Here is a 13,511-nt window from a genome sequence, read left to right on the forward strand (position 1 = left end):
ATGCATCCTTAGGTAATGGCTTCGTGAATATGTTTGCAATTTGCTCTTTTGTATTTACATATTCCAATTTGACTTCTTTATCTTTTACCAATTCTCTGAAGAAATGATATTTTATAGAAATGTATTTTGTTTTGGTATGCATCACTAGATTCATTGATATATTAATTGCACTTGTGTTATAATAGTATATAAGTAATGAATCTTTCATCTCTATTTTCATACCTACCATCAGTTGTTTGAACCAAACAATATTAGAATAATTGACTGGCACTACCACATATTCTGCCTCTATTATGGTATGAGAGATAGAATTCTATTTCTTGCTTGTCCAAGACACTAGTCTTTTACCAAGAAAGAATGTTCCACCATTAGTACTTTTTGTGTCATCAATACTTCCTGCCCAATCAGCATCAGTAAATACTTTGAAGTCCAAATTGGCTCTTATTTTGTACCATAAGCCATATTCTTCAATTCATTTTAGATATCTCATGATTCTATTGATTGCCATCATATGATTTGCTTTGGGATTTGTTGAGAATCTTGCCACCATATCAATTGCTAGTGCAATATCAGGCCTTGTATGCACTAGATATTTTAATTTTCCAATCATTGATCTATATGTGGTCTAATCTACCTCTTTCAAATCATCATTCTTGGAAATTTTATGTCTAGTAGACATAGGGGTTTGAACTATTGTTGAATCCTCCATTTCAATTTTTTTTAGTGTCTCCTTGATATATTTAGATTGAGTAATGTAGATACCATTTTTTTCTACTAAATTTGCAATCCAATTTTTTTTTTTTTATCTCACCAAACATAAACATTTCAAATTTTGTACTTATTTCTTCTAAAAATGCCTTGCACAAGTCATCATTTCCTATGAATAAATTATCATAAACAAATATTTTTGCTAACACAATCCTTTTGTTTGATTATTCTTTGATATAGACTACTGTTATCATTAGTTCTTTGAAAACCAATTTTTATCAAGTAGTTATGAAGTCTTTCATACTAAGCTTTGGGAGCTTGCTTGAGACCATATAATGCCTTATGTAATTTGTAGACCATGTCATCTTTACTAAGATCTACAAAACCTTCTAGTTGCTCAATGTAGACTTCCTCATCAAGAATTCTATTTATGAATGTTGATTTTACATTCATTTGATAATCTTTAAATCCTATGTGTGCTACATATGCTAGTAAATTTCTATCACCTTCTAATCTTGCAATAGGAGTGATAGTTTAACCATAATCAATACCATCTTCTTGAGAATAGCCTTTACATACCAACCTTTCTTTGTTCTTGGAAACTTTTCCATCTTCATTCGGCTTATTTCTAAATACCCACTTTGTGCCAATTACATTTTCATCCTTGGGTCTAGGAACAAGAGTCCAAGTTTTGTTCTTTGCTATCTATTCTATTTATTTATTCATTTCTTCAATCCAACTTTCATTATCCAATGCATCTTTAACATTTATAGGTTCAAATTCAGCAAGTAAACATGCACCTTTCAATTTGCTTCTCGTCATTTTTCCATCTGATTTGTCTCCAACGATCTGGTCAAGTGCATGATGCCTTCTGACATATTTTATTAATAAAGGTTATTTGGATTTGGAATAAATTTGACTGATTTCATCAAGAACTTTAGTATCTAGATCAAATTCAACTATCTGTGACTCAGGTACATCAAACTCAATTTTCTCTAGCTCAATAGGCTCTGACTCAGGTCCTTTAGACTGTGACTTGGGTTGCACTATCTACAACTTGATAGCTATTAGAGATTTGAGGGACTCGAGAGTTGAAGCCTCCTTTCTTCTAGATAGGTTTTATAGGGTATTGGATTCATAGTAAACAAATCTTATGTAATCCTCAAGCTCTTTGTTTCTTTCCTTTTCACTCTTTTCTGCAAACTCATCAATTCTTACATGTGTACTTTCTATGATTTTATGAGTGGACAAATTCAAACATTTGTATGCTTTACTCCTGCAGGAGTATCCTAGGAATATGCCTTCATCACCTTTGACATCAAATTTGTGTTTCCTAGATTCTTTCAAGATATAATATTTGCTAACAAATATTTTTAAGTAACTTACATTAGGTTTGTAGTCATACCATAGTTCATAAGGAGTTTGATTTGAGTCTTTCTTTAGCTATACCATGTTCAAGGTATGAACTATAGTGCTGATTGCTTCCTTCTAGTATTTGATTGAAACATTTTTTTCTATCATCAATGTTCTTGCATAAGCCATGATGGATATGTTCCTTCTTTTAGCTATACCATTCTACTGAGGCATACCAAGAGTAGATACTTATCTTTTAATTGCTTTTTCAATGCAAAATTCATTGGAGATGAATTCACCACCTCTATTTGATCTCAAACATTTCAACTTCTTTCAAGTTTCTTTTTTCACTCTTGCCAAATACCACTTGAATTTTTGAAAAGCTTCAAATTTTTCTTTTAGATATATTATACTAATCATTCTAGAATAGAAATCAACAAAAAGAATGAAAAACTTTTCTCCATTGTAACTCTCTATTCTAGTAGGTCCTCATAAGTCTATATGTACAAGTTCTAGAACTTTTTGAGAATGATAGTTCTTGCTTTTGAAACTACTCTTTCCCATCTTACCAGTTTGGCAATTTATGCATAGACCCTTATTAGGTTTTCTCAAGTTAGGAATACCTTTTACTCTTCTCTATTTTCTTATCTTAACTATATTATCAAATTTTACATGACATAATCTTTTTTTCCATAACTAACTTGAGCAATAAAACATGAACTCTCATTGAGATCAAGAGAAAATAGGTTAACCAAATCTAACCAAATTTCCTTTTCCATCTAGTACTTTTTCTTTCAAATTCATAAATTCTACCTTGAATCCAATGTTATTCAAATATGCCACACTCGGTAGATTATGTTTTTATAAGTTATTAAATTTCTATAAGTTAAATGAATTTGTATCTATACATTAAAAAATTTGCTCTTAATTGTTATAAAATAAAATAATGATAATAAATCCTTTCATTGTTTAAAATAAAATTAATTGCATTGCATGGATTTCGAGATTAGACTCTTGCTGGGCATTTCGAGATAGAGTAGTACGTTTTGTTGCAAATATTTGACGGACGGAATAGGTAACAGCACTGGCTAGCCGGTGCATATATTCGGCTATTTAGCCACTGCCTTAGAAACGGGTACGACACCAAGATCATTCAAGGATTATGAATCATGATGCTGCGAAATCATTTCTCATATTCAATGGCATGTTTGAAAAACCTTAATATTTTTTGTCCATCTCACTTTTCTAGTCGTCATAGAAGTTGCTGTGATTCATGCGTTACCAAAGATGTAAATGTTTGACCCGACTCGTACGATACCCTTAGCCTTCAGGCAGTTCGAGATGAAGTAGAAAATATCTTTAAAGAATCCTTGAATTATTTAGATTTTCATAGCCAGGTAAGGGTTGCAAATTGCACAATACGAATGCAATGGCTCCGCTTTCCTTCAAGATGTTTGTGGGCTTTGGATCTCTGTTGATATGGGTAATAATGCTGCAACCCTATTTCTCATTTTCAGATGGATGTTTACAAGATGAAAGAAGTTATTTGCTGGATTTTAAGGCTGGTTTAAATCTTTCCTCTGGCCGGTTGTCCTCTTGGCTGGGATTGAATTGTTGCAAGTGGGAGGGTGTTGTCTGTGATTACAAATCATCCCATGTCATCACCCTTGATTTGAGTTATACCAATGATTGGTACACCCATCAATTGAGTGGGAAGCTTCGTCCATCGCTCTTTAATCTGCAGCGTCTACAATACTTGGATCTCAGCAGCAATGACTCTAAAGGTATTTCTATCCCTCCCCAATTGTCAAATTTGCGGAAGCTGTTAGTTCTTAAGTTGTCACAAGCTGGATTTCACGGTGAAGTCCCCCTGGAATTGGGGAATATGTCAAGTTTGCGTCACTTAGATATTTCATATAATATATTTGATGAATTGAAGAGTAGTAAGTTTGATGCATGGGTCAGAAATCTAAGAAGCCTGGAATTCTTAGGAATTGATGAAGTGAACCTGAGCAAGGTGTCTGAGCATTGGGGTGAAGCCCTTAATAGTCTTCCCAACCTTACCCAGTTTCACCTATCTTCTTGTGGGTTGTCTGGTAATATTCCAAATCTTTCAAACCTTACCCGTTTATCACATGTGCATCTAGCCTTCAACTCATTCCCATTTGAACTGCCCTCTTGGTTTGAGAATGTCTCCTCTATAGTATCACTTGATCTCAGAGTGTGTGGTCTAAATGGTTTCATCCCTTCCAATTTCATGGCCCGTTCAAGAATGAGCATTCTTGTGCTTGAGGATACCGTTGACTTGAAAGGAAGTATTTCATTCATTCTAAGCCATTCTTCCTCACTGGTCAATCTAGACCTTAATGGATGCAATTTAACAGGAGTGTTTCCCCCTTTCGTTGCAAATTTTTCAAAACTTAAGACAATGGATCTGGGGTCTAACAATTTGGAGGGAAATATACCATCCTCTTTTGCCAGCTTTTCGTCCCTTGAATATCCGGACCTTAGTCATAACCAATTTCATCGACATATTCCTCTATCTTTGTGTCAACTTAAGGCATTAAGAATACTCTATCTAGGACATAACCAGCTTTTAGGAATAATTTCAGATTCTATTTCAAATTTGGGTAGTTTAAGCGAGCTCAATCTAGGCCATAACCAGCTGTCGGGCACAATTCCAGATTCCATTTCAAAGTTGACATTAAGTAGATTGTTACTCTCTTCCAATAGATTATTGGGCAACATTTCACTTCAACTGTTTGAGAATTTCACCTACCTTAACGCACTGGAACTTTCTGAAAATCAGTTTCACGTTGACATTTCGGAAAGTTGGGTTCCTCAGTTTCCTAGCTTGGATTCACTTGCATTGCGCTCTTGTAATATAGAAGGCAACATACCTGCATTTTTATCCCAACAATATCGGTTGCTGACACTGGATCTTTCAGATAACAGCATTGTGGGAAATCTACCAATGTGGCTCTGGGATCTTCCTGCTCTTGATATGCTCAATCTTTCAAACAACAATCTAGAAGGTTCTCTACCTCACAAGATATCTCATAGATTTCATACGGTGGATTTGCATGAGAATAGATTAGATGGCTCTCTTCCTCCTCTTGATTTTGTTTCATATATACTAGACATATCAAATAATGAGTTTAATGGCTCTATGCCGGCAACAGTTGACATATCAGAAGTTCTATCATTGTCAGGAAATAATCTGATTGGAGACATTCCAAGTTCTATATGTAATAAATCAGAGTATTTTACAGTTTTTGACTTATCAAAGAATAAGTTGACAGGCATGATTCCTTCAAATATTGGACAGTGTTCTAAATTAGAAATATTAAAATAGGCTGGAAATGATTTGCAAGGGGAGATTCCAAAGACTTTAGGAGATCTGCAGACTCTTCGCACACTAAATCTCAACGGCAACAGGTTGCAAGGTATTATTCCGGCATCTATTGCAAATTGCACAAGTCTCCAAATATTTGATGTGGGAAATAATAATTTTGACGGAAACATTCCTCCTTGGATTAATAAGTTGACAGATTTGAGAATTCTTAGCTTTGCTTCTAATAAGTTTAATGGTAGAATTCCACTTCAGCTATTCAGGTTGCAAAATCTTTAAATTCTAGACTTATCTGATAATCGATTATCAGGAAATATTCCTTCAGATGTGGGCAAGTTAAATGCTATGGTCAATAATTCACAAAGTTTCCATTTACAATATTCTGCATATAATGAAGGGGGGTCCTCTTGGGATACATATTACGGATTCAATTTCGCCGATGAACTGGTGATTTGGATTAAAGGAAGGGAAACTCCATATTTGAAAATAATTGGAGAACAAAAGTTCATGGATTTGTAACGCAATAACTTGTCAGATGATATTCCTCCAGACTTGGGACTCCTTAAGGGATTAATTTCTCTCAACATATCAAAAAATAATCTGAGTGGTGTAATTACAGAATCACTGGGAGCCATGGTTTACCTGGAATCTCTAGATCTTTCAGAAAATAAGCTATCAAGAAAGATTCCTATCCAGCTTTTAAATCTCACATTTCTTGCTGTGTTGAATCTTTCTAACAATATGTTATCAGGGTTAATACCGCAAGGGAGACAATTTTCAACCTTTGAGGCTTCTTCATTTTTAGGAAATTCTAATCTTCATGGACCTCCCCTTGAAAATAAGACACAAAGTCTTGGTTTTAGAAGAAAAGATAATGACAAAGGATTGAATAATACAGTCACTGAAGATGCAGATACAAATGTAACAAATCAATGGTGGGCAGTAGGAGTGGGGTTATGTTATGGAATGGGATTTGCTACAGTGATTGCAGTGTTGTGATTTCACATAAAATGGAGATACATATGCTTTTCTTTCATGGATAATTTAATCTATGATCTATGAAAATGGTGAATCATCAAAGCTGCTTCACAAGAGATGCTCCTACCTTTTTCTTCAAATATTTAAGGCGATAGCCTTATTCCTAGGAAGTCTTCTGCTGGATTGTTCTGATAATCCGGCATTGTCATAGAGCTGAAAAAGGGAACTGTGCCAGAAACTATAAATGGAAATTTATCATGGTCAATTTCATGCTGAGTAATGTGGCTGGTAAATTTTTTTGTCAGAATCAAGAAATCTATAAAAGGCGCCTTTAATGCACATTGTGTACTTGAAGGATGTACCATATTTGCAGTCCCTTGGCCCATCAAAAACTGAACATATTAGTATCACACAATTATTAGGCTTGGCCATGAAGCTCACCATAGAATAGTACTAAACCAATACAGGGGACTGTGTAAAAAAATCATCCGATCTAGACAGCAATTCTAAATTATCAGGAAATGGAAGATTCATATAGTACTGTTTAAGCACTCCAGCTCTGATCACAATGACCATTTAATAAGAGAAGAAAGAAAATATTCCAGAATAGCTAGCATATCATTCATCATCAGTTCTTTTATTTTATAATTACATTCTGAAATTCATAGTTTTTAGACACTTTCCTGAATCATCAATAGCAGAGGCGAAATAAAATATGTCATCATCTGGTAAGGAAATAACAGCCAGAAATAATTTAAGATTATCTAATTCCCTATACCTGAAAGCCCAAAAAATTATATTGATTAAAATTAAACCCCTTTTTTAACAAATCATTTTCAGAATTTCAAATTTTATGCCTGATACATCATACAAGAAAAGCTTCACAGATATATTTGTTGAAGACAATCAAAACTTAAATCTTTTGAAAACTTATTTTTTATTACTTGTATGTTTTAATCCTTGATTGTGATCTAAGATATGGATGAAAAAATTATATAGCTAAATTTGAAAACCCATGACATAAAAATGTATGTTTACTATCAAAGTTTTAAATCTTTTGAAGACTCTGTTTTAGATCACATTTTGTAGATCAAAGTAGTACATTTTAGATCATAAATATTGATGTAATATGATTACATAATTAAGTTCAAAAATATTTACATCAGTTTCATGGGTTGTAAGAAAAATGATGTCTCTCATGAAAACCCAAAATCCAAATCTTTTGAAGATTCTTTTTGAATCACACTTTGTTATTAAAAATAATGCATTTTATATCATTTAATGCGATCCAAGATATTGATGCAAAACAATAACACAGTCAGTTTCATGTGTTTTGTGAAACCCAATTCTTTTATAAAATTCCAAAATCCAAATCTTCCATAAAAACTCTCTAAGAATTTGTTCCAAGTTTTTAAACTGATAATTGGAGAACAGCCAAGCAGAGGAGAAATAAATCGCACGGGCAGCCAACATTTTTTTTGTACAATTTGCGTTCTTCTTGCAAGAGATAAGTGGTGACTCTGCCATTTCATATATTTCTTGTCAATCCTTTTAAATATCCAATCCCACATCTCTTTTGTAGATGGGTCCAATGCAAAGGGAATCCCAAGATATCTGCTAATCCCATTAGGGCCACTCCAATTCCATCCCTTCTGGCTCAGCCTCCATTCTCCAACCAATGACAGTAGATTTGTGAGGAGCAATTTTGGACCCCAGCACTACACAAAATATATCTAGTCTAACCACTACATTATTAAAATTCCCCTTTTCCAAATAAATGAATAAACAAGTATCATCAGCAAATTGGGCATTTAACAAGCATTCCTTATCGAGAAGTGAATTACCTTCACAGGGGGGACAAGTTCACCAGCCCTGTGTGAAAAATCAAACTATTGCAGTCATTGATTATTAATCTCCTATCACAAATGATTATTAAACTGCTGAAAATAAATTCCCAGCTAATATCGAAAAATAACACAACTGCAACTTCACTTAAAATACAGAAAGAAATGCGCAACAGAATCAACACAATATTTTCGGACAAATTGTCCCTGGAAAAACCCCTAAGGGAAAACCAGTTCTACAGATGAGAAATTATATTAAACTTCAGCAAATCAAGAGATACAAAATTCCTTGCCTCACACTGGCAGAACTCCGACAACCTCCTAATTTCTTCCGTTGATATTTCTCACTGCTATCCCTGCGCTAACACTGCGCCCTTGCTAACACTGCAAGACTGTTTGCTAACACTGCAAACTGCTTCTCCAAAAGCTTCCTTGCTAACACTGCAAGACTGTATGCTAACACTGCAAACTGCTTCTCCAAAAGCTTCCTTGCTAATACTGCAAGACTGTTTGCTAACACTGCAAACTGCTTCTCCAAAAGCTTCCTTGCTAATACTGCAAGACTGTTTGCTAACACTGCAAACTGCTTCTCCAAAAGCTTTCTGCCTTCTCTCCAAATTCCCCCTAGACCCCTTTTTATACTACTCTCGTTGATAAACCAACGACCGAGATTAAATCAAACCAACGGCTAAGATTAAGACAACTCAACAGCCAATAATAGAATTGGTTGCAAGGTGTCCAAAAGGGAATCTCTAAAATTAGTAAATAATAACCATTCACTAATTTTTGGCAAGTGGACAAACAGCTGTCCAAACCACCCATAAATACAACCGCTATTCATAGATAAGGACGAACAGCTGTCCAAGCTACCCATAAATAGTGCTGCTATTTCCGGGTCAGAAATAACAGCTGTCCAACTAACAATAATTAACACCCTGAGGATGTAAAACAAAGCATCATCAGCCAATACAAATAAGAAAGGAGCAATTCGGCACTCCTGTCTGATAGATCTCTCTAAGAGGATGGGGTTTTAGAGTTCCCCATTGATATCAATAACTGTAGATGCATTTTTAAACAAAATGGAAATCCACTTGCAGAAGTATTGGGGAATCCAAAGCTTCAAGCATCCCCAACACAAAAGGCCATTGAATTTTATTGTATGCTTTCTCAAAGTTCAGAAGGATCGTAGCAACATTTTGCCTATCTTCTTTAGCCCAGTGCATTGCCTCCCAACTAGTGATCAAAATTTCAAGGATATATTTCCCAGTAATGAAATAGTCTGTGTGACAGAGACAATCTTTCCAAGTACCCTTCTCAACCTCCTTGCCAAAATTTTAGCAATAATTTTTAGAAACAGGTTCAACGATATGATGGGTCTCCAATTTTTCACTTGATATCCATCCCCTGCTTTTGGGAGCAGTTTTAACAACTCCTCTATTAATATCTGCTGTCAGAGTAACTTATCAAAGGCCTCCTCGTATAATGTAAGCAACTCCTCACAGATCGACTCACTATGTTCCTTATAGAATTTAGCTGGTAAACCATCCAATCTCAGGGATTTAGCATTTTCCATTAACGTTATGGCACTTAATCTCTTCCATCTTGATTCTTTTGTCCAGCCTGAGAGCATCTTCTTTAGACACCTTATCTGGGAGTAATCTTTTACAAAGCTCCATTGCCTCTAGATATTTGGATCCACGCTTGGATGAGAAGAGCTTACAGTAGAAGTTGAAGATATCTTTGATCTTCTCTCCTTCCCTCGTGGGACCGTCATCCATTATAATTTCCTCAATAACCTCTCTTTTGTGCTTGGCTTTAATAATGTTGAAGAAATATTTAGACCCTGTCTCCCTCCTTTAGCCAGTTCATTTTGGCTAGGATTTTTTGCCCTTGAATGATATAGTTTTGATGTCTCCTGAGTTCTGATCTTCCAAGCTTAACCTCCTTTTCGGTCTCGTCAGAAATTCCTCTCTGAATATTGCATTCATATTACACTAACCTCCTCTGTAAAGTAGCCTCTTGCTCCTGTGTGACTTTGGTCTTATGCTTACCAATAATCTGAAACACTTCCTTCGACACCTGAACTAAGTCATTTCATTTCTTTGTAATGGAAGCCCCAGTATTTCTATATCTAGAAAGGAAGGTGACCTGTTAGAAAGGATAGGGTTGTCGTTGCACCAAAAGATTGACCTGTCAATGTCTGATATAACCAATAGTCTTATAGAACCACAGGAGGCGGTTAAGCCATGTGATGAATCTTGTGAGGGACACTGGCCCACTGCCAACAATCCCCCTCCCAGTGCCATTTGTGGTGTTCTGCAAAATTTGAACTTGTGACCAAGCTCTGATACCAATTGTTAGAAAGGACAAGGTTGACGTTGCACCAAAAGATTGACTGTCAATGCCTGATACAACCAATAGTCTTATAGAACCACAAAAGACAGTTAAGTCATGTCACAAATCTTGCAAGGGACACTGGCCCACTGCCAACATGACCACCTTAATGACTTCTATGGTGTCTTGTTCTTTAAGAAGAGATACATTGAGCTTGAAATTATTTTACCTTCTCACCTCTTGCCTTGATTGCAAACCAACTTTGACAAAACATGAAATTAGGGAATGATCAGAAATTCTTACAGGGACGACAGAAACAAATCCTTCTAAAAAGAGGAGGGAAGAATTGACATACACTCTATCCAACCTGTAATAGACCCTATGCTTCCCTAATTGATTGATGGACCAAGTATACCAAATATTATTAGAATCATTCTTGCAGCCAGCCGCGCGATCAGTAAGGTTGAGTTTCCTCTTCATTTTGCTCCATCAGTATAATTCATTGCCTTTCCAAGAATGCCTATTACCATCAACCTTGTCTTCACTATGCACAATCATGTTAAAATCTCCACAGAAAATCCAATGTGCATCAGGGAGGTTGGAAGAACGCCAATCCTAGAACATAGTTCTTTTCTTATAATCATTAGGAGCGTAAATGTTCTACAGGCCAATAGTTTGGTCTTGCACTTTAAATATGATCCACTGGGCCCTGTGGCATGGAGAAAAATCATCACTAGACATTTTATCTGGAGAAAAATTCACCAGAATTGCAATACTATCCTTACCTCTGTCATGACCAGCGTACAAGCATTTAGCATCATCCTAGACAAATTTTAGAGTGTTAAAGGTTTGATACCCCACCACTTTAATATCTTGAAGGCAAATGAAGTTTTTTCCTTAAATTGTTACACCACTTTCTAATAACATATTTTCTATCCAACATCTCCATTCCTCTCACATTCCAGCTATGAATATTTAGCATCATCATTAATCAGTGGAGGGGGTGTTCTATGACTGGCATTACTTATAAAAGCAGTCGGGCAACTCTGTCATCTTCAATTTAATGTTTTCCCAATTGCATTTGGTACTGTTTTGAATATCAAATTTATTTCTTTTTCGCAAAATCTTTTTACTAATAACTTCCTAAAATCCATCTTCCATTGCCAACTCGTGCACTCCTGCGACAAAGGATGGCGTGAGTACAGGGGAGGGCGTGGTATCTACAAGGTTGCCAGAGGATTTCTCCATCGTAGATTTATCAGCTCTTTCTTTAATATCTCTTACAGCAATTTGTTGAGCATTTAAAACTGTGGACTTATTATTCTTGCTATTTTCCAAATCACAGGTATTATGAGATCTATGGGGAAGAGGATCAGAGTTGGCTACTTGACAAGAGCCTGTGTTTTCGTCCGCAGCGACACATTCGAAATCAACATCAAAAAGTGGATTAACTAGGTTAACAAACCCACTTTGCACTGTGTTTTGAGTCTTGTCATTACAATGACTGGCAGAATTGTTCATATTATTACATACCGGGCTGCCATTACTTATTCCCTTTCATGCTATGATATTTAAACAAGATAACAAAGATACCTCTTTGAATCATCCTTGAAAAAATGAAAAACAAATCCCAAATTTTTACACCAGACATTGTTTATCCAATCATCAAAGAATCTCCTAGTGGGAAGGTATTTATTATCCATACACATGGAAAAATGACAACATTTTAAAGACAAGATTGCTCAGAGTTTATAGCTATTACCATTTCGTCATTTGAGAAAGGGAGGGCATTTTCTTCGGGGTAGCAATGAGAATTCCTACCCGAGTTTCCTCCTCCGGGTTCTGCATCTTTAAGACACCTCGGTCTCCCATTTGATGTCAATAGGTTCAGATTTCAATTTCCGTGTCTCTCATTCCTCCAACTGCGTCTCCCAATTTGCATCCGCCATTAAACTTGTCTTCGAAAACAGCATATTCAGGAATTTTAGTGCCACCACTGTCTGCCAAGACCATTACTCGCTAATCTCGTGAGGAAATGTAAAAAATAAAAAAAATTAAAAAAAACAAACATAATTTTTTTTCAGATTCACCAAAACAGACTGAAATTTTTTCAAAAATTTTGTTTTTTTAAAATTTAGTTAATGGTACAATTTGTAGGGAGGGCTCTCCATTCTTATCGAATTAACTCTTGTACTGTTCAAATTGGTGTCATATTACAAACTTTGCTACCATCGCCATTAATAGGTTCCATCTAATGGAAATAGATACACACAAGACCCTAATAGGCCAAGCAGAGAAGGTGGGCAGGCTTTGATGCATGTCACACCAACCTACCAGCATGAAAGGGAACACCCAAACAATGAAAAAAATGAAAACACAATGAAATTTTTTAAGTTTTCAACATTTGATTTATTTTGGTGAATCTGAAAAAAAAAATCATGTTTGACTTTTTTTTCTGTTTTGTTTTGTTTTGTTTTGTTTTGTTTTGTGTCTTTGGTGCATTTTGTGTGGACATTAGTCAAGGGCTTTGTCTTGTGGTTATTCGAGTAAGAATTAATTCAAGTTGTGCATTTAAGTGAGTTTGAAATGGAATGTAGAGTTTTTAATTGTGAAAATCATCATCTCATGCAAGACATTTAGACAATAAAACTATTCAAATTAATTTCTCATGGTACAAGAGCATTAAACCAACTTAAATGCTAGAGTTGTTTTCTAATTTATCTCTTCCTTGACTTAAGAAAATAGAATTGCGATCTCATTCAAAGAATTTCGCATTACATTTTATAACTTTACACTATATTTTCCTATGTATATTTAATATTTATACATATGCATATGCATATACGTATATGTATAAATATATATGTATATACCAAAGATGTATAGAAATTAGTCTAATAATGATTAACAATTATACCCTAAAATAATAGATATTACATATA

At 35.1% G+C, this 13,511-nt stretch overlaps 1 protein-coding gene across 1 annotated transcript; it reads left to right on the top strand.

Annotated features, from left to right (window-relative positions):
- Window positions 1-3,468: 3,468 nt before the first annotated feature.
- On the top strand, window positions 3,469-6,998 carry LOC149544321 (uncharacterized). Its single transcript, XM_089796389.1, has one exon. The coding sequence runs from the start codon at window positions 3,491-3,493 to the stop codon at window positions 5,414-5,416; it is 1,926 nt and encodes a 641-aa protein (XP_089652515.1). The 5' UTR covers window positions 3,469-3,490; the 3' UTR covers window positions 5,417-6,998.
- The last annotated feature ends 6,513 nt before the right edge of the window (window positions 6,999-13,511 follow it).

This window comes from Cupressus sempervirens, chromosome 8 (assembly GCF_028749045.1).
Source record: "Cupressus sempervirens isolate cs-2001-9-10 chromosome 8, ASM2874904v1, whole genome shotgun sequence".
In the NCBI taxonomy this organism is placed as follows: domain Eukaryota; kingdom Viridiplantae; phylum Streptophyta; class Pinopsida; order Cupressales; family Cupressaceae; genus Cupressus; species Cupressus sempervirens.

Bases quoted from the DNA above. Each gene is read 5' to 3' on its own strand.
- LOC149544321 (XM_089796389.1), top strand. From the start codon at position 3,491: ATGGCTCCGCTTTCCTTCAAGATGTTTGTGGGCTTTGGATCTCTGTTG.